Genomic DNA, 24,939 nt, shown 5'->3' on the forward strand with positions numbered 1-24,939 from the left:
TTACCAATGGTCATCCACCCCTGTCTGTCTGTCTGTCCATCCTCTGTCCAGCCTGGCCCAGTGCTGATTGCAGGCACTTGCCTCTTTACCCTGTCCCTTCCTGCCTCCCTAGTTAAACCCCCCTGATGGTGTCAAGATTTGTTTGCTGAATGATGCTGTCAGCTCCATCAGCTAGAAGGAGATGGACCTTTTCTGCCAAACAGTGGTGCAGGAGGATACCAGGACAGAGGGAGATGAAAGCTTCTTTTCTGTCCCTCTCCATCACCTCCTCCAGTACGGGGGCTTGTGGGAATCGAGGCACTGGATGCTCAGTGCTTTACAATCAGGCACCAACGCCCCAGAGCAGGGACTTCTCCACCCAGGGAAGCAGACAGGGTATGGACTGGGGCCAGGAGGTTTCATTCTGGAATCCACACGGTGCTGCAGGTACTCAGCACTACATCTGCATGTGCATCCTTGCCTGTTCCAGCCCTTGCCACCCTGCACTCAGGATCACTGCACCAATAATGTTTTTCCCTTGCTGGCTCTTCCAACAGGACCCAGTCCCACCAAAGGCACTGGGTGGAACACAGGTGCTGCAGACGTGGCCAGGCCGCTGCTGGGCAGCCAGTGCTGAGCTCGGTGAAGGCTCCTGTGGAGCCACCACCATCTGTATCCACAGCTTCCACCCTCAGCGAGATGCCAGTGAGGGGCAGAGCTCGGAGGATGGGGACGATGGTGTGTGCTTGTGCAAAACAACTTCTGCCGAAGGGAGTGACTTTAACAGGAGACCTTAGGAGTAGCTCTTCTGTTGCAGGAGCATTGGGACTGGAATTATATGGCGGGATGAATCTGATGTCTTTGAGAGCAAACAACCTATTTTAGGGCAGCCTAAAATCAGTGAGGAACCAGATGTTCAGCCTGGCAGCCAGGACAGCAGCCGGGAGTGGCCGATCACAGGGACACTGATCTACAGGAGCGGTAGGGCACAGAAGGGTGGGTTCCCTTGGGAAAGGTCTTCTACAGCTGAGGGACCTGCCCAGAGCAGGTGTGGAGGGCCTGTGACCCCAGGGAGGGTTGAACCACAACCACACTGAGCCACAGCCCCTGGTCTGTGCGCTACCAGAGGGGTGGCACTGTGGGAAACAACCACAAGTGCTCCCAAGAGCAAGAAGGAAGATGTGGACTTCCCATGCCACCACCGTGCCCCTGGTGAAGGGCTGGGGGGGCTGCACTTCTCTCCAGCAGCATGCTGGAAGGGAAGCACAGCACTGACAGCACCCTGCCTGGTGTCTGGATTTGTATCATCTGGGGGTATTAGCAGTAACCCGTCTGGGCTGCAAGTGCCAGTGAAAACTACCATTCCTTGTGCTTTTATTCAAAGATAATTTATAAACTTTTATAAACTGTTAATGCCCAAATTCGACAAGTAAAACTAGGTTTTGGCTCCACTTTGACTGCGTATTCCCTCGTGCCCGGGAGATATCTTGGCCATAATTCACACATACTTCCCACAAGGGGAGTTGCTTCTGAGAAGCACTGCAGTGGCCCTGCCAGCGTCACCAGCATCACGCTTTTCCGCTGCGGGGCAATGCCCACCCTGTGCGGCTGGAAAGCCCTGAGCTGTGGGGGAGTGGAACAAGGAGTGACAGAAATGCATCAGGCAGAGAGGGAATGCAGCTGTGAGAGCTGGGCGTATTTAATCAGAAAAGCATGAGGAGCCATTCACAAAATTCTTGCATAGTTTCTGGCAAAAGCCACTTCCTTTGTGGGGAAAAAAAAAAAAAAAAAATCAGGATAAATAAAAACAAGGAAGCAGAGCTCTGACGTAGCAGTGGTTACAAAACCTTTCTCGATGCCACTGCGACCCCACTGTGGCTGGGGCAGCCCGTGCATGCAGCATAGAGGCACAGAGAGGAGCCAAGTGACGAGTCCGGGGACACCCTGGTGACCAGGAAACGTTCCTCATTGCACAATTGGCCTGAGGGGAATCCTCTTCAGGACCTGGATTTGAGGGGAGCCTGAGATGCCAGGACACCAACGTGGATCTGCACAAGCCCTTCTGGAAAAACAGCCCTAGCCTGCTGATTCAACAAAGCTAACAGTTAAGTGCAATGTTTTTCCTCAGCCCTACCCCATTTTTCTTTCCTCCAGCACCCGCAACCAGCACCTCCCTCCCTCCCTGCTCTCCTGCGGACAAGCTGTGCTCTCCCCAGTGCCTTTCCCGTGCCCTGTGCCGCCCTTTTGCAGCTCCTGGTGCCTCCTGCCCCTGCCCTCACGCCTCCCTCTCACATCCACAATGGGAGCCCTGCTCCCCGCCTCATCCCACTCACCCTCACCCCCCGCTCCCTGCTCTGACCGCAGCCAGGACCGCATCCCACCACTGCCTGGCCTCCTGCCATGGAGCCCAACCACACGGTCCTGTCTCCTCCGCCACCCACGCCGACGGTCGAGGGAGAAGAGGTGTGCGAGATAGACGTCCCCGACGTGGCCGTGGACGGCGCCACGCTGCTCATCTGCCTCTGCGGGCTGGTGGGCAACGGGGCCGTCCTCTGGCTCCTCGGCTGCCGCATCCGCAGGAACCCCATCACCGTCTACGTGCTCAACCTGGCTGTCGCTGACTTCACCTTCCTCCTCCTCATGCTCACCTCCTCGCTCCTCTACATCCTGGACAGCCTCTCCTGCAACACCTTCCCTTTCTTCGCGTACCTCAAGTCGTTCCTCCTGCCCCTGCTGCTCACCCACAACATGGGCATGTACCTGCTGACAGCCATCAGCATCGAGAGGTGCGTGTCCGTCATCTGCTCCAGCAGCCCCTGCGGCCACCGCCCCCAGCACCTGTCAGCTGTGGTGTGTGCCCTGCTCTGGGCCCTCTCCATCGCTGTAATTGCTGCAGTAGCTGTCCTGTGCCTGTCACACCAGCACGACCAATGCCATCTGGCCCTCATCTCCATGTACGCCCTCAACTTCACCGTCTTTGCACCATCCATGGTCATCTCTAGCATACTTCTCTTCATTAAGGTCCAGTGCAGCTCCCAGCAGCACCAGCCCAGGAGGCTCTACATCGTTATCTTCCTCACCGTCCTCTTCTTCCTCCTCTTCACTCTTCCCCTCAGCATCTGGAATTTCCTGCAGCATATCAGTTACAGCATCGGGCACTCCCAGGTTGTTTTCCTGCTTGCCTGCATCAACAGCAGCATCAACCCCTTCGTCTACTTCCTGGTGGGGAGCTGCCGAAGGCGCTGCTCCTTGGTGTCCCTCCAGGTGGCCTTCCGGAGGGTCTTCGAGGAGCTGGCCGATGACACGGTGTGCAGTGACAATGCCACGATGGACACGCTGAGCCCAGTTTGTTGAGGCCTTTCTGTTACTCTGCTTAAGGCCCCCCCAGATGATGGTTGTGGGTTTCACTGGGGACCCAGATCAATAAATGTCTGCCCTGTTTCCCCAGGTGTCACCCTCTCACTGCTCTCTGCAGACAATAACGGGGCGTGGGTGGGGAACGGGGGGAAGAAGAGAAAATGTAATTATGTAATTTGGAGGTCAGTGGGGGGCAGGATTCCTGGTAGGATTCCCTGCAAGTGCACAGCTTTCCTCATCCCCACAACCCTCCCCAGCAGTACCGTTCCCCAAAGGAATGTGCCCCAGAGGGCAGAGTTCCCGTCTGATGCTGTCAGCCTGCCACATTTCTGCTTTTTGGGATGAGTATTGCCTTTGGGAAAGGCTGACTCATGTGTGAGTGGGGAAAAACCTGCCCGGTGTCCTAAGCTCCTCTCCCACATCCCCTGTGCAGCCTCCCCCCTGCTCTGCCCCCCTCCTGGCTCCAGAAAGGCCAACAGTGGGGCACCCAGCAAGGCTCTGCTGATGCCCCCATGCTCCCACAGGACCAGCTCCTGCGTCACTGCGGCTTGGTGTCGATACACAGCACCCCTGAGCAGCCTGGGGTCCGTGCCCACGCCCAGGCTGGGAGGTCTCCCATCCCGCAGGGCACTTGCCGATGTCCCCACGCGTGGCATGCAGGTCCCGGGGGAAAGCCCCCGCGCCCCAGTCGGTGGTCCCCGGACCCCATCCCTGCCACCGCCTGCTGGGATCAGGCGCTGAGCCCCCGGGCTGGAGCTCCCCGTGCGCCTTCCCCACTCCTCGCGTCCTGGTGCGCGCAGAGCCCCCAGCCCCAGCCCCCCAGAGGTGCCCCCAGCCCCAGGCCACGAAGAGGAGGAACGAGAGGCAGCGGCAGAGCAGCGGCTTTATTGGGGGCAGAGCCGGGGTCCGGGAGGACGCGGGGGCTGAGGGAGCCGGGCGCTGTGCGGGGGTGTCCCGCAACGGAGCCCGTCCCGGGCCGGCGGAGCCCCCGCACCCAGCGTCGAAGCGCCGCTTCTCCGGGGGGTTGCGCGGAGCCCTCCGGTTTCCTCTTTCCACGCTGGAGGGCAGCAAAGCCCCGCGCTCCGCGTCGAGGTGGCCGGGAGATGCGGGGACGGGACTGGAGGGGACAGGAGGGGATGGGGATGGAGGGAATGGGCATGGGACGGGGCGAGAAAAGGGTCCCGACGGATACCGGGATGGGGATGGGATGGAAGGGGCGTGGGACAGGATAGAAGAGGATGGGATGGGGATAGGGATAGGGATGGGGATGGGGATGAGGATGGAAACAAACAGCAACAGAGATGAGGATCGGGATGGGACACGGATGGGAACAGGGCAGGGTTTAGTATGGGGACAGGGAAGGGGATGGGGAGAGAATGGGACAGGACGTGACAGGGTGGGGACAGGGTTGGGATTAGGATGGGATAGAGATGGGGACAAAGACCAGACGGGGACTGGGATGGGATGGCAAAGGATAGGGAAGGGGATGGAGACAGGATGGGGATCCAGACTGGGACAGGGAATGGCATGGGATGGCACAGGGAGGGAGAAGGATGGGAACTGAGCTGGGATGGTGATGTGGACAGGAAAAGGATGGGAATAGGATGAGGACAGGTTGGGGATGGGACAGGGATAGGGATGGGGTAACGACAGGACACAAACACATCCTGACAAGCAGCCATGGGAAGGTGACCCGTGGGGTGGCCATGAAGAGGTGTGGACAGCTGAGCATGAAGCTGGGGAACGCAGCACAGACAGTGAAACCACAGTGGCCTCTCAGCTGGAGATCACAGTGACCCCTGTCTCCTCGAAGACCCTCCGGAAGGCCACCTGGAGGGACACCAAGGAGCAGCGCCTCCGGCAGCTCCCCACCAGGAAGTAGATGAAGGGGTTGATGCTGCTGTTGATGCTTACAAGCAGGAAAACAACCTGGGAGTGCCCCATACTGATATTGATATGCTGCACGAAATTCCAGATGCTGAGGGGGACCATTAAAAGGAGGAAGAAGAGGACAGTGAGGAAGATGACGATATAGAGCCTCCTGGGCTGGCGCCGCTGGGAGCCGCACTGGACCTTAATGAACAGGATCACATTGGAAATGACCATGGGTGGGGCAAAAATAAGGAAGTTGAGGGCATACATGGAGATGAGGGACAGACGGCATTGGTCTTGCTGGTGTGTCAGGCACGGGACAGCTACTATAGCAATTACAGAAATGGAGAGGGCCCAGAGCAGGGCACACACCACAGCTGACAGGTGCTGGGGGCGGTGGCAGCGGTACCAGAGTGGGCACAGGACAGACACGCACCTCTCGATGCTGATGGCTGTCAGCAGGTACATGCTCATGTCGTGGGCGAGCAGCAGGGGCAGGAAGAACGACTTGAGGTATCTGAAGAAAGGGAAGGTGTGGCAGGAGAGGCTCTGCAGGATGTAGAGGATCGCGGAGGTGAGCATGAGGAGGAGGAAGATGAAGTCAGCGACGGCCAGGTTGAGCACGTAGACGGTGATGGGGTTCCTGCGGATGCGGCAGCCAAGGAGCCAGAGGACGGCCCCGTTGCCCACCAGCCCGCAGAGGCAGATGAGCAGCGTGGCGCCGTCCACGGCCACGTCGGGGACGTCTATCTCGCACACCTCTTCTCCCTCGGCCGTCGGCGTGGGTGGCGGAGGAGACGGGGCCGTGTGGTTGGGCTCCATGGCAGGAGGCCAGGCGGTGGTGGGATGGGGTCCTGGCTGCAGTCAGAGCAGGGGGCAGGGGGTGAGCAGGACCCCGAGGGTGAGTAGGACGAGGCCGGGAGCAGGGCTCAGGAAATGGCCGGGCTGGGGACATGCTGGGGGGAGAGGGCTGAGGAGGCGGCTGCCCTGCCAGTGGTGGGCAGAGTGTGGAGCAGAGGGCAAGGGGCTGCAGGAAGAGGGTTAAGGGGGGCGAGGGGGCTGCAGGGGCCTCGCGGGAGGCGCCAGCAGCGCCCTGGTCCAGGCTCGCCCCCATCCCTACCTTTCCAGGCAGCGGTCTGCGTCCTGTCCAGCTGGAGCCGTCCTTGTCACCGTCCTCTAAGGCGAGGAGATTTCGTGTCTCTGTGTCCTCAGAGGACCTGAGCAGACCTGAGCCTCCTCCGTGCCCCTCCGAACAGCGCTGCTCCTTGGGCGTTGCTGCAGGAGCACTGGTCAGGTGGTGAGAGCTCTGCCTCTCTCGGCGATAGTGGCTGCATCTCCCAGCCTCTTCCCTCATCAAATTTCTGTTGGTCTTGGAGGAAAGGAAATGTTTTGCCCAAGAGGATATCCCAGAGGAGAAATATTGCAGCAGCTACATCTTGCTGTGAAAGAATCTTGGTGCTTTTAGGATCCAACCTGATATCTCATTAGACTGCTAATTACCACCTTCCTAATTGTTTTATTGTGCTCCATTCTCCTCCCCCCTACTCTTCCCTAATGTTGGCATCCTTCTGAGATGGTTCATTACTGTTTGCATTTCCCCTCAGCCTCCCAGCGAGGCCTGGCCACAGGATCTGGTCCATGCTCGTCATGTCATGTCCTCGGGGGGGTGTTCAGTGTCAGGGCCATGGGCTCAAGTTGGGGCCAGGCTGCAGGGGACGCAGGGGGGGGAGCTGCAGGAGGGCAGATGGGAAGGGCGAGGGCCACAGGTGACACCGTCAGCCGGGCCCAGGGAGGGACAGGGCTCCACAAGTCACCTGCTGGGCCAGGAGGAGCCGTGAGTCATCCCGTGCCTCCCTCCGCCCTGGACTTTGCCTCCGGTGGATGCTCGGGGCGATAAAACCGGCGGAGGCCAGGGAGGGAGTGGGACGCGCAGGGTCCTCACAGGGTGCTGGGGCCTGGAGAGGCGTCCCCGCGGCCAGGCCCACCGTGCCCACATGCAGCAGGTGCCTGGGGGGCAGAGCCCACCCCCGGGGCCCCCTGAGGCCGCGGCTGCCGAGACCAAGGCCGCTGAGATCAAGGCCGTCATCGTCGGGGACGGAGGCTGCGGGAAGACGTCGCTGCTGATGGTCTTTGCCAGAGGGGACTTCCCCAAGGTGAGGCTCCTCCTGCCTGCCCTACGCCCCCGGTGGCACCGGGACCCTCGCCCTGCCCACATCCCCCCATGGGTCCCCTCACTGGGGACAGGGCCCTGGGACATGGCTTTGGCCGGCACTGGGGGGGTCCCACTGGGTCCCAGCCACCCACCCAAGGCTTGGTGCTGCTGCAGGAGACCAGGAGTATCCCAACTGCCTCCCCATGGGCCTTGTCCACCTCCCCCCCCCAGTCCCTCACCCCATCCCGGGGGCCTCTCCGAGCCACCCGCTGCCCACACCCCCTGTCCCCTGCCAGGTCTACGTCCCCACGGTGTTCGAGAAGTACACGGCCTCCTTCCAGGTTGACGGAAAGCCCGTGAAGATCCACCTCTGGGACACGGCAGGTGGGAAGGGATGGGAGGGGACAGCCCTGGGTGTGTCCCAGTGTGTGGAGGCGCTGGGGACAGGGTCCCCCATGGGTGTCCCTGCTGCCTGCCATCCCCCACGTCCCCTCGGTGTGGGGACAGGCGTGGTCCATCGGGGAGCCGGCTGCTGAGGGTCTGCTGCTGCGCCTGCAGGGCAGGAGGACTACGACAGGCTTCGCCCGCTGTCCTACTCAGATGCCAATGTCATCCTCATTTGCTTCGATGTCACCAACCGCAGCAGCTACGACAACATCCTGACCAAGGTAAGGCAGCGCCGGGGGCTGCTCCCGCCCCGTGCAGCCTCCCCAAGGGGGCTGCCCACCTATTCCCTCATCTGTCCCACCCCCCGTCCCCCACAGTGGTACCCGGAGGTGAACCACTTCTGCAAGGGTGTTCCCGTCCTGCTGGTGGGCTGCAAGACCGACCTGCGGCAGGACCCCGAGGTGCTCCGTGAGCTGCGGCAGGGCCGCCAGGAGCCCATCACCTTGCAGCAGGTGGGTGTCCCCCCCCGGCAGGGGGTACGAGCCCGGCACAGGGCGGCAGGGATGGGGCTCAGCCGCTGTCACCGCTCTCCGCAGGGGGAGGCCATGGCCCGGCAGGTCCACGCTGTGTCCTACTTTGAGTGCTCAGCCAGGTACCAGGAAAACATCAGGGACATCTTTGCTGCCACCTGCGCCACTGCGCTGCGCTCCACCCGATGGCCCCGACGCAGGAGATGGACCCGGAGGGGCTGCACACTCTGCTGAGACCCCGCACCCCCAGCCCGGGCACCGTGGGGCAGGCACGGAGACCCCCTGTGCATGGAGAGGAGCCTGCCCGCAGCCGCCCCACTGCTGAGAACTGATCCGTGGGACCCCCCTGCTCCCAGACCCGCTGGCCGGGCGGGGGACAGGCGCTGAGCGGCCACGGCACGGGTCTGCCATTAAAGCTCGGAGATCCCAGCACTGTGTGGTACCCACAGGCAGAGCCTTGGGCAGCTGCTGGGGCTCCAAAAGGCACAGCCACGGCACCGTGTGTGTTTGTGTACATGTGTGTGTGTGTGTATGTGAATGTCTGTGACTGTGTGTGAACATGTGTGCATGCATGTGTGTGCATGTGTATGCGAATGTGTGTGTTCATGTGCATGTCCATGTGCATGTGAATGTGTGTGCATTTGTACACGTGTGTGTGTGTATGTGTGTATGTACATGTGTATGTGCATGTGTATGTGTGTGCGTGTGTGCATACATCTGTGTGTATGGGTGTGTGAACAGATACATGTGAACGTACACGTGTGTACGTGTATGTATGTACATGTGTGTAGTGAGTGTATGTGTTTGTGTGTGTGTACGTGTGTGTGTGCATGTGTATATGTGTGCATGCCGGTATGTGTGTACATGTATGTACGTGTGCATGTGCATATGTACGTGGGTGTACATGAGTGTACGTGTTGGAGAGCTGCCAGGCAGAGAAGGACCTGGGAGTGATGGTGGACAGTCGGCTGAATATGAGCCAGCAGTGTGCTCAGGTGGCCAAGAAGGCCAACAGCATCCTGGCTTGTATCAGAAACAGTGTGACCAGCAGGGCTAGGGAGGTGATCGTCCCCCTGTACTCGGCTCTGGTGAGGCCGCACCTCGAGTACTGTGTTCAGTTTTGGGCCCCTCGCTACAAGAAGGACATCGAGGTGCTGGAGCGGGTCCAGAGAAGGGCGACGAAGCTGGTGAGGGGCCTGGAGAACAAGTCCTACGAGGAGCGGCTGAGGGAGCTGGGCTTGTTCAGCCTGGAGAAGAGGAGGCTCAGGGGCGACCTTATCGCTCTTTACAGATACCTTAAAGGAGGCTGTAGCGAGGTGGGGGTTGGCCTGTTCTTCCACGTGCCTGGTGACAGGACGAGGGGGAATGGGCTAAAGTTACGCCAGGGGAGTTTTAGGTTGGATGTTAGGAAGAATTTCTTTACCGAAATGGTTGTTAGACAGTGGAACAGGCTGCCCAGGGAGGTGGTGGAGTCACCATCCCTGGAAGTCTTTAAAAGACGTTTAGATGTAGAGCTTAGGGATATGGTGTAGTGGGGACTGTTAGCGTTAGGTCAGAGGTTGGACTCGGTGATCTTGAGGTCTCTTCCAACCTAGAAATTCTGTGATTCTGTGTGTGAGTACACATGTGTTTGTACATGTGTGTAAATGTACGTGTTTGTACATGTGTGTACGTGTGTGTACATGTGTGGTGTGTCCGTGTGTGTCCGTGTGTGTGCGCACCTCCATGCGCGGCCCCCTCACCCACACGCCCCCCTCCCGCCCGCGGCCCCTCGCCCCCACACGCCCCGCGCGGGTCCCCGCGAGCATGCGCGGGGCGGGCCGGAGGGGGCGGGGGCCCGCGGGGGCGTGGCGGGCGGGCCTGCCCGCGGGAGGGCGCTCGCGCGCGTCCCTGTGCGGCGCATGCGCGCCCGCTTCCCTCCCCCCCTCCCTCCCCGCTCCGGCGGGGCGGGGCGGGCGGGCTGCGTGCGCGCGGCCGCGCACGGCCGAGGCGGGCCGGGCGGGGGGCGGCGCATGCGCGCGGCGCTGGCCGGGGGAGGCGGCGGGGGGGGGCGCGGGGCGGCTGCGGGCGGCGCAGGCGCAGTGCGGCGGCCGAGGCAGTGTGTATGTGAGGCTCTGACGGGTTCAAAATGGCGGCGGCGGCTCCTGTGTGAGGAGGGGAAGCGCGTCCCGGCCGGGGGGCGGCGGCGGCGGGGCGGGCAGCGGCGGTGGAGGAGGAGGCGGCGGGGTGGGAGCGGCGGGGTGGCGGCCGGCCGGCAGCGGGCCGCGGGGTGGCGGTGCGGGGCGCCGGGGGGCGGCGGTGGCGGCTGTGGTGGTTGTGGTGGCGGCGGGGGGACGCGGCGCCGGGCCGGGCAGCGGGGCCCGCGGGGGCCGGGGGCGGCGGGGGGCGGGCGGGCGGCGGGGCTGTCAGCGGCCGCTGGGGGCGGCGGGGGCGGGGGGGGGGCGGCGGCGGGGCCGGCGGGGCGGCCGGGCCCGGTCGCGGTCGCCGCCTGACCCGGGGCTTCGTCCCCTGCCGTCTGTTGTGTTCCTGCCCGGCCGGCGCTAGAAGAGGACAAAGGCGCAGGAGAGACCTGGTGAGCCACTCGCGGCGGGGCGGGCGGGGGGGGGGGGCGCCGGCCGCCGGTCGCCAAGTTTCCGCAAGTCCCCGGAGGGGAGGGGAGAAAGGAGGAGAGGAGAGGGGCCGGGCGGGGGGAGCCGGCTGCCGCCCCCGGGGGGCCGGCCGGGGGGCAGCGGGAGGGCCGGGCTCCTCGGGGGGGGTCGGGCCGGGCCGCTCCGGGAAGTTGGCGGGGGGCCGGGCGGCGGTGACAGCTCCCCGGGGGGTGACAGCCCCCGCGCCGCTTTGTTCCGCCGGGCACCGGGCCCCGCCGGGCCGGGGCTGGGCCGGGAGGGGGCGCGGGGCTCGGGGGGTGTTTACAAACAGCGCTCGGGCCGGTCCCGGTGCTGGCGGCGGGGGGAGCGCGGTGCTGCGCTGTCAAACCTTCCCCGGAGGGGCAGGGGGCAGAGAAAGCTCCGGGGGGGGACAGCGGTGCTGCCCGTGCTACGGCAGCGGGTCCCGTGGTACCGCACGGGATGGCAGAGTCCTGCCCCGAAGTCGTAGGCGTGGGGTTAGGAGCTGCGGTGTAGCTAGGTGCTGCTTTCATTCTGCTCCTTTAAAAAAAAAAAAAAAAAGTTGAGATGCCACCTGACACCTTGGGAAACTTTCCCGTGTACGGCGTGGTGTCACAAGGTGGCGGGTTGGGAGATGGGAGCATGTGGGTCTCCTCGAGATGGGTGTTAGTCCCCTACCCCCAGCTGCTCCAAAGGGCTGCAGCGAGGTCCCGTACGGCTCCCTGTCTGGGGGAGATCCCGTACGGCTCCCTGTCTGGGGGAGATGTTCTGTGTGTGTGTGGCTGCTCCCCAGCGCTGCGGTGCAGGATACCCAGAGGACAGCAGCCGTGTCATTTGGAGGAGCCGGTTCTCTCATGCGTAGTCTTGCGCTCTGGGGAAACCAGGCTGCTCCCCTGCTGCCGTCAAATGTTTAACAGCAGGCGCACAGCTTGCCTGGTTCCTGTACCCAGTGCAAGGCTGCTGAGCTGCCGCTCGTGCCAGTGGTTGGGTGGAGCAGGGGCCTTCTCCTGCTTGGGGACCTGCAGCTCATGTGTTACAGAACAGCTGGCAAAGTCATTTACCCTAGGTCATGCCTAAAGTTAGAATGGGAGCATTAAAGTTGAGGTGGGCTCATCCCCTGGGTTCATTTGAGCTAGACCCATGTATGGGGCTCGGATTCAACCTCAAAACAAGCGAAGAAATGAGGGATGTAGGTGCTGCATGTCCCTGAGACCTGCTTCACTGTTTCCCTCTGAATTCAAAGGAGGAAGAGGACGACGACAGCAGCCCTGGAGTGTCCTTCTCACTCTCTTCAGAAGAGTCGGAGATGGAGCCTGAAGAAGAAAGGATCCGCTACAGCCAAAGATTGGTCAGTATCGGCTGTTACTGATCAAATCCTGTTCTTGGCTTTCTTCAACTGAAGAAAGAAAAGGTTTTAACTGGCAACAGGTTTAAACAACAAAACAAAAAAACACGTTGTAGTGAATTGCTGCAGCTTGTCCTGAGGTATTTGCTCGACCGGTGGTGCGTTGGATGGCTTTGTGGGTCCTGTCTGCATCGCAACGCTTGCCTTAACGGAGGGCACTGATTGACTGAGCTCTGGAAGAGGGGAGCGCTGGGGGCTGGGACTGCATAAGATGCTTTGGGAAGGTGGTGGATAGAAATATAAAGTGTGTGTCTGTAGCTTTTGTCACAGCAGATTTTCTCTGTGTGTTTGTCAGCAACTGGAGAAGGTGCAATGATGTGTGTTACCGATATGTTGTGTTGGACTCGATTTGAGCACTGTGTGAAATCAGTGAAAACCAGCTTCAGGTTCAAGCTCAAATTTGCTTGTGCATGTGTCTCCTGGTGTTTTCTTTTGGGGGAGCTGTTCCAGAGTTTGGGTCCTGGTTGGGCCTTGTCAGGAGCTCTGGCTCGTCTGATGTTTGTGCTGCTGTTTGGGGGACTGCCTGAGGCAACTGGTCTGTGAGTTGGGTCATAACTGAGTGGTGTGGGAGCAGCTGCTCCAGGAGCCTGTGATGCTATTCTCAGAGATCTCGGGAAGGAGGGGAGTTGCTGTGTCCCCAGCATCACATTTTGGGGCAGTTGTAAACCCTCTGGGAAGTGCAAGCATCAACTCTGTGATAACTGAGGTTGTGACAGGGTTCGTCTCTGAGTCACAGCAGTACACGCACCCTCACCTTCGAGGTGCTGCCTGTGAAGTTAAATCCTTATCCTTTAATGCTCTGACATCACTTGCTGTGAGGCAGCATGGCTGTCTGTGTTAAGCTTTGCCCTCAGATGTGAGTGGTTCTCATTGCTCCTCTGTTGGTGCCGGGTACCTGGCCGTAAGTGCTGGGGAGCTGTAGCTGGCACATGCCTTGCAGGAGGCCCTGGGGTGGAAACCCTGTGGTGAGGGCACAAATAGGTATTCCAGGCCTGGCCCCTGTGGAAGGAAGATACTGCATAGGCAGCTGTGGCTTGTCTGCAGAGCTGGGTTACTGGAGGTGTGCTCCTTCTCTGGGGCTTCGCCGCATCTGTTGCATGGTCACATTTTGCAGAGAGGATTGTAGCGCAAAACAGTTTGGTGGCAGTCATATACACTCTTGTAGTCAGCCTTTTCCTGTTTTGGGGAGCTGAAGTAACTCTGATTTGAAGGACTTTTTAAGTCTTTTCTCTTTTTCTGAGAGAGTGCTTTAAGAAAAGCCAACAGTAATACATCTGTGGATGCTTCAAGCTGGCTGGTTTTTCCCCAAGTGCTTTGGTGGGTGCTTCAATTAGGCAACGCTGCCAAAAGCTGCAGTCCTCCCTCGTCCTGACATGCTTGTTCCCACAGCTGTGTGATATGTAGCTTGGGCTGCTGAAGGTGACCATTTCTGTAGCCAGCAGTCAGGCCGGCAAGATAACTTCTCTTGGAGCAAGGCTTCAGGTTTTGGTTAAGCCACAGCCTTTGCTATGCAGCGACCCAGCTGAAGTAGCCCAAAAGAGCTGGACAGGGATGCAGCAGTTGAATGGGACTAGCAGCCAGGAATTCACCAGTGTAAAAATGCTCATAATCTCACAAATAAAAACTGGCAGGAAGAGTTGCTGTCTTGAGCGTACACGGCCTTAACTCCAGTAGAATGTGCTAAGCTGGATAAACGGCTGCATGCTGATGAGCTGCGTGCTTAAGGGGCTTGGGAAGGCACACGGGCAGCAAGCAGAGGACAAGGCTCACCCAGGCGTCCGTGGCCTCGTGTCTGTGCTGGCCCTGCTGGCCCACAGCCTGGAGGAGGAGGTGTGACCCCTGCGTGCTTGGTGAGGCTTGGTTCATGCCTCCCGCTTGGCTCTTCCTGGGAGCTCCTGCTCTCTGTGCTCTTGCTGTGTCCGTGAAGCTTCCTTGCTGAAGGATCTTTCAGAGATGTTTAGTTTTTTTTTCCTAGATGTGTGCTCTTGACTTTGTCTGAGCTGTGGGGAGCTGTTCTCTTAGCTGCTGTTTCTGGCCCTTGCAGAGCACAGTATCGTAGGTGAACTATCCAGGAAGACAAAAGTAATGGCTATGACTTATTTGAAAATGCTACTCTTACGTATACATCGTTCTTGGGAGCTGATTTTCACATGCCTATATTAACCCTTCTAGGTAGGGAAACAGGTGGTTGGTAGTAGAGTACACATCTGTGCTTTGTTTCTTACGTGTGTGACTGGTGATCAATGTGGGTGTGAAACAAAAGGTAACATATTTAAAAGAAAAAATCCATGTGTGAGAATAGTCTTTACCAGCCAAGCAACCTTGACCAGAATATTTTAAGCTTGCTGTCTGGTGTGCTGGGGCAGTTACACTTAGAGCATCTCTTGGTGTGTCATCCTGGTCTTGAGACCAGATCAGTGTCATTCAGGATGCACAGACAGCCTCAAGTACTTTGCCTCGCTTTTAGTGAGTGACACTGCTGCCTTGCTCTGGTTCACCAAAAATCTGACCAGTATGTTTTTTGAATGAGTTCATTGGTGAAAGATCCAGATTTTGAAAAGAAATTTACCTTTGCTCTGGGCGTAGTAACAGTCCTACAAGACCCTCCTGCTAGCTCACACATCGCTGTGTAGCCTAATGGTGCATCAGGTGGCTCACAGTGCCCTGTGCTTGCCTCCTGGCTCAAGCTGTACAGCCACGGCGAGGTGCTGGCTCTGGAAGCTGCAGCCACATGTTTGTGTAGCCCCTTCATGGAGGAGCTGAAATGCTCTATTGTGTCCCGAGGCTGGAGTGACGGTCCAGCCCTGACGTTAACAATGTGATGGCTCCTCTCAGAGACTTGGAAGCCTTCTGCTGGCTGGCACTGGGTGGTCTCGCCCAGCCCATGCCACAGCACGCTGCTCAGCTCGCTGCGAGGAGGCTCGGTGCACGCTGGCGCGTAGAGCCTGAGTTTGTTTGAGGCAGGAGTGACCAGGGGAGCAACTCTGGCTGGGGTGCTCGAGCAGGGTGTGCTGGCCTGGTGCCCTGCTGAAGGGGGAGTTCTTTGCCACGCGTGGAGCTGCTCTGCCTGCGTGGATCTGTGGAGCTGCTGAAGGACTGCCCGGCACACTGCGGGCTTGGCATCCCCCTGTACTTCTTCAGAGGAGTGCTTGGTATTCCCAGGCATGGGAAGGGTGGAGAAATCTCACCTCCTGTCTGCCTCAGGGCTGATCCTGCCAGGCTGTTACTGCGAAAAAGGACTAGCAAAACCCTGTAAGTTAAGAGTTGGGATCAGCATGTCACTGGAGCGGTGCCGTGAGCTTTCGATGACACTTGGTGAGAGGGAAGAGGGCAGCAGCAGCTCTGTGTCACCTCGGGACGGCCGGCTGCAGTGGGGAGCCTAGCGGGAGAGGGACCGGTCCTGCCAGCCGTGGTCTCTAATGCTGTGGAGTCAGCAGTCTTTATCTTGGGCGTGGTTCCCAGGTAGGACAGGCAGAGCTGGTTTTCAGCCTCCCTCTGCAGTTGCCTCTGGAGCTGATGCCCCGGAGCTGGATGCCACCTCAGGGGATGCACAACTGTGCCCTAAAGAGAAGTTGAGGGGGGGAGGGAGAGGCAGGCATCTCTGCCTGTCTGTGCTGGGCTAGGTAGCTGTCCCATGCCTCCAGCAAACCCAACCAGACTGGAGAGGTCTGCACTGGGGAGGTGGGGTGGGGTAGGAACCTCTTCAACTGGCTCTGCTGCTGGAGAGAGCCTGGGGTGGAGCCGCACCCTCTGCCGGGCCATGGGAGCGCTGCCCTGTGGAGCTGGGGCTCAGGGGAAAGCTGGGGGGAAAGTGCTGTCTCTCAGGGCAGCCCCTGGCTTGCTTTAGCACTGGCCTGCCCTGCCCTCTGATCAGATCCCCGCGTGAAATGTGAGAGGAGGCCTGTCCCTACCAGCTGAAGCCTGGGGCCGCTCCCATAAACAACAGTTAGCAGACCTGTCCTTACATGTCGGTGTCCACGCTGCCCCTGGGTAAGGCTTCACGTGAGCTCTGCAGCACGCAGAGCCGTCAGCCAAGAGATAGAGCTCGGGGCACGTGGAAAACTGTTCCTGCAGCATGGAGACTCTCATCTCGTGCCTTCCAAGTTGTGTCGGGGTACCAGAGGATGCAGCAGCCTGCCTTCTCTGCATATCTTGAGGGGCTCAGGCTGTCCCAAACGTGGGATGCAAAGAGTAATGCTTGTCTGTTGGGTGCAGCCTGACCCGTCTGTGCCCCTGCAGTGCTGCTCCCTACCAGGTAACGATCCCTTGCACTTGTGTCTGTCTGTCGTGCTCAGATCTTGGTGTGTCTGACAGAGGCTGGTCCTGCTGGCCTCTTACCAGCTCTTGCAGGGTTGGTTCCACCAACCTGGACCTATGCTGCGTGTAACACTTACCCTGTCACACAGTGCACCTTCCTGTTGCCTATTAGGATGTGGGTTTTGTCTGCCAGAGAGCCTGGTATGAAACCTGGCTGGCCAAACACTGCTCCACTGCTGGACACACCTCAGTTTCCTAGTCTAGACAGGACCTGGGCTATCAGGGTAATTAATCTCTCCCTCACGCCTCTGCTTCAAACTGAAAACACTGCCTATGAGTCTTTCCAAATGACCCAGGTATAATAATTGAGCCCTAAATAATTTAGGGGCGCTGTTCAGATTTGATCTGGGCAGCGGTAGGGACTGGGAAGGGGCAGTCTTGCTCTAACAGCAACTTGGAAAGCTTTAGAAGTTCAGTGAGCATTTGGATCCTGAAAGATGCAAGATCCCACTGGTCCCTGGGATGATATGGCCCTGAGGCCAACTGGACGATGTTCCGTGTCAGCAGGGAGGTAAATAGCTCTGCTGACCTCTTACTGTACCTTGCGAGTGTCCTGGAAGCCATGGAACTGACTGAGCTGCACCAGACAGCACGGGAGCACTTGAAGTTACGTGTGAGTTCCTAAACAAAATGTGCAAGTGGCACTGATGCCTCCTGTTAATAAGCAGGAGCGGGTTTTCTACCAGGGTTGGCCAGGCTCACTCCTCTCGGGGTGACTGGGAGAGGGCAGAGGGACACGGGGTGCGTAAAACCTGCAGTCACTGCGTGTCACTGTGCTGCTGGGACAGCAGACGGAGCACCCGCAGCGTGATCCTGGTGGGGAGAAGGGCAGTCACTGTGGCAGAGCAGGTCCTTGCAGTGGTCCTTACAGCCCTGGTAGGGAGCTGGGGGTGTAGGAGGGTCTTGTTTGCTTGCCCTGGGAAAAGCAAAAGGGCAAAGTGGAAGAGGAAAGCCTCCGGTAGGATGGCTGGGCCTGTAATGGGATATCTGAGATACTAATTCGAGATACCAAGGCTGGCAAAAGCACTGGGGGCCAAGAAGGGTGGGGAGTACTCCCAGTCTGGGAACTGGAACTTGTCTCCTGTTGGCCTGGGGAGCTTGGGTCTCAGGTGTGGTGTTGTGGGGAGGGGGCTGTGGGAACAAAGCCACGCAGGGCCCTCCCTGCCGGGAAGAAGCAGCAAGTAGGCACATGCACACATTTGGGAAGTGAGATTCGACTGCTTCAAGTGGAGTGAAGAAAATCCCCGTAACTGCGCTTGTACCCCAAAAAGCCTGCCAATAAAACCTGAAAGCAGCATCGCAGCTCTCCTCTTGGGTGCCTTGGCCTGGCTGAGGTGTGGACTGAACTCTGCTGTAGCTGTGCTTGTGCTGGTCCAGGACTGGTTCCTCTTCTGGAGGCCTTAGGGCAGGGTGGCAGCCTGGGGGTGCTCTCGGGCACTTCAGTTCTTCTTTCCTTTTCCCTGTGTTAGTGCTGTCCACGTTCACGTGCCCGCAGGTTCTCTCCAACCTCTGCGGTGCTTCTCAGGCAGTGGGGAAGTGCTCTGTACCACATGTCCTGGCCCACCTGCTGGCAGCCGGGGCTGTTTTTCACGTGGAGAACACATGGGTTCTCCCATCATCGTCCCTGCCCATCTGATGGGGAAACCGTAGGCTCCAGGGTGGCGTCACAAAAACGAGAGCTGCTGTGGGTCAGTGGTTCTGGAAGAGCTCTGCTCACACAGCATGGACAAACTCAAAGTTTGCTGTGCCTGCTGATGCTCCCTGTTCACCCCCATCTCCCAGGAGCCAGGGGAAGAAGATGCGTGGCTGCACGCTGGTGTTGCTTGTTGCCCTTCTGCTGCCCCTTGAAGCGGTTCGGATAAATCCTGGGGACAAAGCACAGCCTGCAAGTCGGTGATGGCAGAGGAGGTGCCTTTCTCACCGCTCTGCTTCTGTGGGGCTGTGTTTGTGCATTGCTGTTGCTGTAGAAACAGCACTAATGGTGAACGGAGTGAGCTGGAGCCCGCGGAGGTCCCAGGAACTCAGCCTGAAGGAGGTGTTGGGCCAGGATCTGCCCGGAGTGGTGGCGCGGTGAGGAGAGGTGGGTGGGCTGCTGCTTGGGGAGCAGTGCTTTCTGCAGCACTCCCAGTGGGTTGGGTGCCAGGAAGGGCACGGGTCCTTGCGCCAGGAGAGCTGAGGAATGGTTCACAGCACTGACTGCTTGTGCGTGTGAGCGAGTTGTGGCATGGGGCACAGGTAGGTTTTGTGGTGGCTGGTTAAAGCAGGTCATATATGCAGCGAGCAGAGTAGAATCTTTTCCCTGAAGTATGTTAAACACTTTGTCTTTCCCAGTCTCTTAGCCATCACACTACACAAACAAGAGTTTTAGTAAAGCCACCCCACACCTTTTTTTGGCAAGGAAAAGGCTTAGCTCCGGGTGTGATCGTCAGCTGTGGTTTTCGTTCATGCTGGTCCTCAGGGCTGAGAGCTGACTGCAGCACGGTGCTGCTGTGTGCTAGCCGGTCCTCAGGGGCTTGGGAGAGGAGGAGCCGTGTGGTAGAAGGCACCAGGGGAAGGATCGGGGCATTTCTTGCTAGGGCTGTTATCTAGAGAAGCAGTTCCCAACTGGTGAGATGTGTTCTTGCTGTGAATGAGATATCGAGGGGGTGGGCCTGCTTGGTGTTGTGTTTTCCTTTGCCTGGCCTCCGTACGAGGCAGTGGTAAAAGCCTGTGGGGTGAGAGAGAAGCGGGGCAGTGCTGTGGAAATTGGAGAGGAAAAGGAGCAAATGGCAGCAGTGGGAGCAGAGCAACCTGTTCAAAATAGTAGTAATAACGAGGGAAGAGCCTGAACTGTCCTGCTGCAGTCTGAGGGTGCCCGTGCCCCTGGGTGGCCTGGGACGCTGCTCCCCAGGTGTGGAGATGCTGTTCTTTGCCTGCTGGCATAGCCCTGCTGCGAGCCACAGGGTCTGGCTGGGTGCTGGTGCCTGGTTTCTGAGAGCATCTATACAAAGTGCTTCCCATGAGAGGAGAGCCAAGCAGTATTCTGAATTTCCTGAGCTCCAAGTCCTACTGGGACTGCAGCAGCACCCAATGTGGATTGGGAGGAAATGCGTAAAGCGTGTGTAATAGTCAAGCCTGCCTCTTTGGAGAAGTTTAGTCTATTTTGTTCCGTTTTTACTCCGTTACCTACTTAAAGCAAAAGGGATAGCAGAGCTGCTAATGCTTACCCACCTGGCTGCATAACTGTGTGCTGGGGAAACCCTAGCAGGAAAAGGGCTCTGCAGAGCAGGCTTTTCCCTTGGGTTTTGTTGACTTGGAAGGGGTGGTAGGTAACTGAGAGAGATTTGCTCGGGCTGCTTGAGAAGTAAGAAGGTTTTACATCTAAGAGCAGCTTTTAGGACAGTCTGTGTGGCTCAGAGGATGGGTTTTCTGTCCCGCAAGGTGGTGTGGTGGCAGATTTGATGGTCCCTCATGAGCTTTCTTGAGTGCTTGTGGAATCGAGGCAGGGTCTGTCTGTGCTCCAGGGCGCTGTGGCTCACGTGGGCATTGACAGCCTGCGGGTCAGCGATGTGTGAATTCCCCAGTTACTCCTTGTGTGCATCCAGTTTGTTACAAGTGCAAACTGAAGCGCTCTCCTTGTCTGCCAAAGGTGACTGCCTGGGCAGGGCACGCAGCACTGCTAAAATTAACTGCCTTCCAGCTCGTCCTGCTGTCGGCTGGCCTCCAGGCTTGCATCGAGACCAACGCTGCTGCTGACGGGCTGCTTGCCCCCAGCTCTTCCCCGCAGGAATAGGATTTCTCCCACGGCTGTAACGGATCTTACCTGGCCTTTTGGGGTGGCTCGCAATCTCAGGTGGAGCTCGGCCAGTTCTGGGTGCTGCCTTGCCACGTGTATTTGCCTGACTTTAAAGCACCCATGAATGAGTTTGTGTGAATGTCGAAGGTTTGGACTACTCCAGGGAAGAGCTTTTTGCTGTAGAAGCATGTGAGATGTTGAATTTACAAACTGAGGAGAGTAGAGCTCGTTAGCTAATTACCAGTCTGGCTGCGTTTCAGCAAAGTACACCTACAGACCGTGGCCAGGAGGCACCCAGTGAGGACACACAAGTGGGCACTGCTCTTGTGGGGAGCGAGGTGGCGTAACAATACCTGCAGGTCCAGGAGTGCAGCTTGCCAGCGTTCTTCGGGTTCCTGCATCTCCTCCAAAGGCATACGGGAGCCTCGTGGGAGGCAAGCTGCTCTGGAAAAATGTCAGGCAAAGGGAGAGGGAGACAGGGAGGGGTGCTCTGGCCTGAAGGGGCTGTGGCACAGCAGGATGCACGTCCTGGGGACTGGGACATGGAGGTGCTGGAAGTTCGAGGAGGGGATGGCAGCAGGCAGGGCAGGAAGTGACTCAAATACTGTTGGTTTTGCTCTGTAAATATTTCTGCAAAAGGACATCTTGTTCTGTTTAAATGCGACCTTGTGCTTCTCTCAGAAAACCTGCGGGAGAGCAGACTTCTGGGCATCCCCAGCAGGCTGCTGCTTCCTTTGGAGGTGGCTGCTGGCGGAAGGGGGTGTCCAAGGAAGTTGTGGGGAGCAGCACCATGGGGCTGTGTGAGGAGCATCCCCGCAGCATCCCTTGGAGGAGGAGGCTGCAGGTGGCAGCGTCAGATTCGAAGGGATTGCGCTGGAGCGGCCTGCAGGATTCATATTGGTGGTGCTCCCTACGTGAAGTGATTGGGGCTGGGCTTTGTCTGGGACACTGGAGAGCCTCTGTTCAGGGCACAGTCTCACTTCTGGAAGTTGTGTGTCCCTGGTGGGACTGACAGTTGCTGCTGGGAGAATCCCGGTGGTGTTAGTGAGCCAGCCCAGGGCTGGGGCGTGCTGGAGCTCCTGGATGGGGCTGACTGAAGCAGCAGGAAAGCTGGGAGGGCTGCAGCAGCCTGCCGGGCAGGGGAGCTCAGCCAAGATGTGGGATCGGGGACAGCTCCTCCAGAAAGAGATCAGGCTTCGCTGTAGGAAGGATTTGTGCAGCTCTTAAATAAATAAAAGCTGGTGTAAAGGTGAGCCCAGTGTTAGCATGGCATGGCTGTGTGCGTCTCTTAAAAGTTACTCAGCCAGGTGGCAATTCCCTGTATGGCAGGTGAAGATTTAAGCACCTTGGTGTAGGAAGGGATCTCGGGGTGTCCCTACAAGCCCTATACCTGTATGCTGACTGCATCTAGCCCAGTATGGAGATGCAGTTTGGGATCTAGGGGACCATGGTTTGTGTAGCTGCTCTAGGGAAGCTGCATGCTCCAGGGAGAACTCAGCTGCAGAGACTTGCCCAGAGTCCCTGCAGGTGCAGTCTCTCCCAAAACGTGTGCTTGGAAACGCAGAAGCTTTTCTCCTTCCTGTCTGCTTTGCTCACCAAAATGCTGTTTTTACCCACCCTCTCCAGACAACAATGGCTTTAGAGCACAGTGGCCCAGGCCATGTACACAAGAGGTGTTGTATAACCAACGGAGCTTTTTGTGTTGTGGCAGTGCTTCTGGGTCTTCAGCCGTGACTGGGATCCTGTTCTGCACACTGTGCACATCAGGAATCCAGACGCTTCCCTGCCCACGGGAGCAAGCAAAGCTGAATCTGGCTGAGTGTTGAGGGGGCTTTGCAGCTGATGCTGTGCTGGTGACAACTTGAGCCCTAGACAGTCCCCCTTCTTCCATGTTCTGCAGCCCCGACTTCCCCGTTGTGAAGGGAACCTGGCTCAAGGTGCTTGCACCTCTGTGTTGTGGCTGTGTCCTGTTCATGCTGTGAACACAAAGCCTTTACATTTCTGGTCACTTGTTCCCTGGTTGAGTGACTTCTGGGTGAGGAGCGAGGTCCCCGGGCAGGTAGGACCTTGCTCCTCACCCAGGACCTTGCAAGGACAGGCCCTTGGAGAACTTTGTTTTGGGGTACTTAGGGCTCTTTCTGAAGTGCTCCTATGTGTGCCCCATTCAGGAGCAACCTCTTGTTCGTGCCCCTGTTGTGTTCAGGTTTCTGCGGGGGTTTTTGGAAAGTCGAGGAAAGTTAATGAGGTGTTAACAGCAGGGAGAGGTAAGCTGCTCTGCCCTAATGGGCTGGAAGCAACTTGTGAATTGATCAGCGTCCTACAAATTGTGAAGTGGAATTTATTATAAGAAGGGGGAGAAATCTCCTCCGTGTTCCTGCACTGGGTGATTGGGTGCTGGGGTTGGAGGCAGCTGCTCCCAGGCAGGAAGGGGAGCCGTCTGCCTCTGGGAGGCTCCAAAGGATGGCAGGAGCTCTGGAATGCGCTTGCTCCATGTGGAGCAGGCACCGGTGCCACCGACTGTCCCCATTGCAGAGAGGTCCCTGGGCTGGGGGGCTGCTGGGGACACGGCCCCCCCAGCGTGGCTATGCCTCAGCAGCCGCCAGGCGTGAGGGCAGCTGCGCTGTCGCCTCCCGCCCCGTTCCATCCCCATCCCCGTCTGGCTGCTGGCAGAACAACTGATGGGATTGCTCTGTCGCGGGAGCATCCCTAATTGGGGGAAGCCAGCTTGGCTAATTCAGACCGGGTTGACTGCTGTCTGAGGGGAATTAGGGAGCATTCCCACGAATGGCTCTGCCAGAACACGGTCAGTCTCTGGAGGGGTGGCTAACAGCTGGGGACAGTAATTTCTTCCAGATCCAGCTATCGTAGAGGAAGACGTCTGTCAGGAATCCCAGTACAGGCATACTTATCAGACCCTCTAAGAAGAGGGTTACTCCCCCCACCTGCTCCACCTCTCACGAGGGAATAAATCAAACTGCTGCGCGCAAGCATAGCCAAACTCGAGAATTGTCTGCAGCATGAGCCCCTTCCTTTATTACTTGGCATTCTAGCAGAGATTTAAATTGACAAATGCCTTTACCTCCAGTGAAGAAAAATACTGACATACCTGCTTAAAAAAAATATAAAAGGGGGAGAGTGGTTCTCTTTCCTTTGCCACAGTTAGACTAGCTCTCTCCCCTCTTCCCCTGTCTGTGTTAGCATTTAGGAGTGGATTACCTGTCTGCCACATGGCCCAACATGTGCAAGTCTGTTGATTATAGGAGGAGCAGATCTGCTGTTTTAGTGGTGTGTTTGGGATCCCAGACACGCACTGCCTGAATAGATCTATGTGTCTGCTGAAAACTGATACCAACGCTGCTTGCTGAGCTAGAGAGCTTGGGAATAAGACAACACAGTGGCGTGGTGTCTCCTCTCTGGGAGCAGAAGCGTGTACACTTCCCAGAGACTGCCTGCTGCAGGGCGAGGGTCCCCAGGCTCCTGCCTGAGCTGCGTGGGGTTGATGTGAGCTTCTGGGACAGCTGGGGGAGGAAGCAAGCTGGTCGCTCCTGGTCCATAGCTCATATTTTCTGGTCTGGTCTCTCCTCAGCGTGGCACGATGAGGCGGCGTTACGAGGACGACGGCATCTCTGATGATGAAATTGAAGGGAAGAGGACATTCGACCTCGAGGAAAAGCTTTCCACCAACAAGTTTAACTCCACCTTCGTCGTCTTCATGGAAGGCAAAGGTTTGTGTTGGGGCCGCAGCGTGTGCTACTGCTGTCTGTAACCAGACAGCTGTTGTGGTTAGTCACTTCTCCAGAGAGACATGGCGTGTGAGATGACCTTTCCCCGAGCCTTCAGGAGAAAGCTAGCAGGGATCACAGTTGGATGTACTCTTTGCCTCTGACTACACCCAGAGTCTTCCTGTCTGCCAACTTGAAGGGCGGTTACAAGGCAATCGTGATAATGAAATCCCTTCCCACTGTCCTGTGTTTTGCTGCCTTTTCCTTTCTACTCTTCGCTAAAACTGTGGAAACTGGCTGCTGTTCACACGAGTTCTGTGCTTTCCTCTGCTGTGAACTGCTTTACTTGCATAACCCAAGTGGAGCAGAGGAGGCGGTAACATTTATGCCTGCTTCTCTGCAAGTCCTGCAGCGGTCCCCAAGAAGCTTGAAGGCAATGTGGAGCGTATTGGTGAAGGTTTGGCTCAAGCCTGCTAAGCCCTTGAGCCAGGAAAGCTGGTAACAGGGAGTGTGCATGGGAAATGGCACGGAAGCTGCTCAGTCTGGAGAGCAGGGGGCTGTTCTGCAGTGCTGCGGGCTTGCTGGGACACATGGCAGCCAGGAGCGAGGGGTTTTGCCTGGGTCAGCACCTGTAATTGCAGCCACGTGTCTGCTAGATGCTTAACTCAAAGAGCGTGTGGGATCTCCCCGCTTTCTTTTCACCATCCACATGGCTCAGTGGGATGCCTTTTCATCGTGTAACCAGTGCAAGCCCTCATGAGGATTTACCATGAGAGTGAGCTCTTGCTCTGCTGTGAGCTTCTTGGGGAAGTGAGGACCAGAAAACCATGCTGTTCC

The 24,939-nt window shown here is 58.1% G+C and overlaps 4 protein-coding genes across 7 annotated transcripts in view; 3 read left to right on the plus strand and 1 right to left on the minus strand.

Moving 5' to 3' along the window:
* The first annotated feature begins 1,943 nt into the window (after nt 1-1,943).
* LOC137857278 (mas-related G-protein coupled receptor member H-like) lies at nt 1,944-3,422 on the plus strand. 2 transcript variants are annotated; one of them, XM_068683562.1, is made up of 2 exons: nt 1,944-2,083; nt 2,344-3,422. In XM_068683562.1, exon 2 carries the CDS (start codon nt 2,380-2,382, stop codon nt 3,331-3,333), a length of 954 nt encoding a protein of 317 aa, XP_068539663.1. In that variant the 5' UTR covers nt 1,944-2,083; nt 2,344-2,379; the 3' UTR covers nt 3,334-3,422. The 2 variants fall into 2 exon arrangements, with proteins under 2 accessions (XP_068539663.1, XP_068539665.1); XM_068683564.1 differs by having other exon boundaries at nt 1,967-2,102; nt 2,364-3,422.
* Nucleotides 3,423-4,179: 757 nt separating this feature from the next.
* On the minus strand, nt 4,180-6,562 carry LOC137857277 (mas-related G-protein coupled receptor member H-like). The gene is made up of 2 exons (XM_068683561.1): nt 6,329-6,562; nt 4,180-6,066 (listed from the first exon to the last, which is right to left on the minus strand). The coding sequence occupies exons 1-2, from the start codon at nt 6,560-6,562 to the stop codon at nt 5,113-5,115; spliced, it is 1,188 nt and encodes a 395-aa protein (XP_068539662.1). The 3' UTR covers nt 4,180-5,112.
* Nucleotides 6,563-7,050: 488 nt separating this feature from the next.
* Nucleotides 7,051-8,766, plus strand: RHOD (ras homolog family member D). Its single transcript, XM_068683565.1, has 5 exons — nt 7,051-7,361; nt 7,657-7,744; nt 7,919-8,028; nt 8,125-8,259; nt 8,344-8,766. Exons 1-5 carry the CDS (start codon nt 7,203-7,205, stop codon nt 8,509-8,511), a joined length of 660 nt encoding a protein of 219 aa, XP_068539666.1. The 5' UTR covers nt 7,051-7,202; the 3' UTR covers nt 8,512-8,766.
* A 1,532-nt stretch (nt 8,767-10,298) lies between these two features.
* KDM2A (lysine demethylase 2A) overlaps nt 10,299-24,939 on the plus strand; it is a 38,611-nt gene continuing 23,970 nt past the window's right edge. The window contains exons 1-4 of one of the 3 annotated variants that reach the window (XM_068683566.1): nt 10,299-10,425; nt 10,822-10,849; nt 12,127-12,231; nt 23,967-24,105. In XM_068683566.1, the coding sequence (XP_068539667.1) occupies nt 10,406-10,425; nt 10,822-10,849; nt 12,127-12,231; nt 23,967-24,105 (292 nt within the window). In that variant the 5' untranslated portion in view covers nt 10,299-10,405. The remainder of the gene's footprint in view (nt 10,426-10,821; nt 10,850-12,126; nt 12,232-23,966; nt 24,106-24,939) is intronic. The other 2 variants (XM_068683568.1, XM_068683567.1) reach the window with 2 other exon arrangements.

Source organism: Anas acuta, chromosome 5 (genome assembly GCF_963932015.1).
Source record: "Anas acuta chromosome 5, bAnaAcu1.1, whole genome shotgun sequence".
Lineage (NCBI taxonomy): Eukaryota > Metazoa > Chordata > Aves > Anseriformes > Anatidae > Anas > Anas acuta.

Bases quoted from the DNA above. Each gene is read 5' to 3' on its own strand.
- LOC137857278 (XM_068683562.1), top strand. From the start codon at position 2,380: ATGGAGCCCAACCACACGGTCCTGTCTCCTCCGCCACCCACGCCGACG.
- LOC137857277 (XM_068683561.1), bottom strand. From the start codon at position 6,562: ATGAGGGAAGAGGCTGGGAGATGCAGCCACTATCGCCGAGAGAGGCAG. The intron at 6,067-6,328 runs GTAGGGATGGGG...CTCTGACTGCAG, and splicing joins GCAGACCGCTGCCTGGAAAG to CCAGGACCCCATCCCACCAC.
- RHOD (XM_068683565.1), top strand. From the start codon at position 7,203: ATGCAGCAGGTGCCTGGGGGGCAGAGCCCACCCCCGGGGCCCCCTGAG. The intron at 7,745-7,918 runs GTGGGAAGGGAT...CTGCGCCTGCAG, and splicing joins CCACCTCTGGGACACGGCAG to GGCAGGAGGACTACGACAGG. The intron at 8,260-8,343 runs GTGGGTGTCCCC...CGCTCTCCGCAG, and splicing joins AGCCCATCACCTTGCAGCAG to GGGGAGGCCATGGCCCGGCA.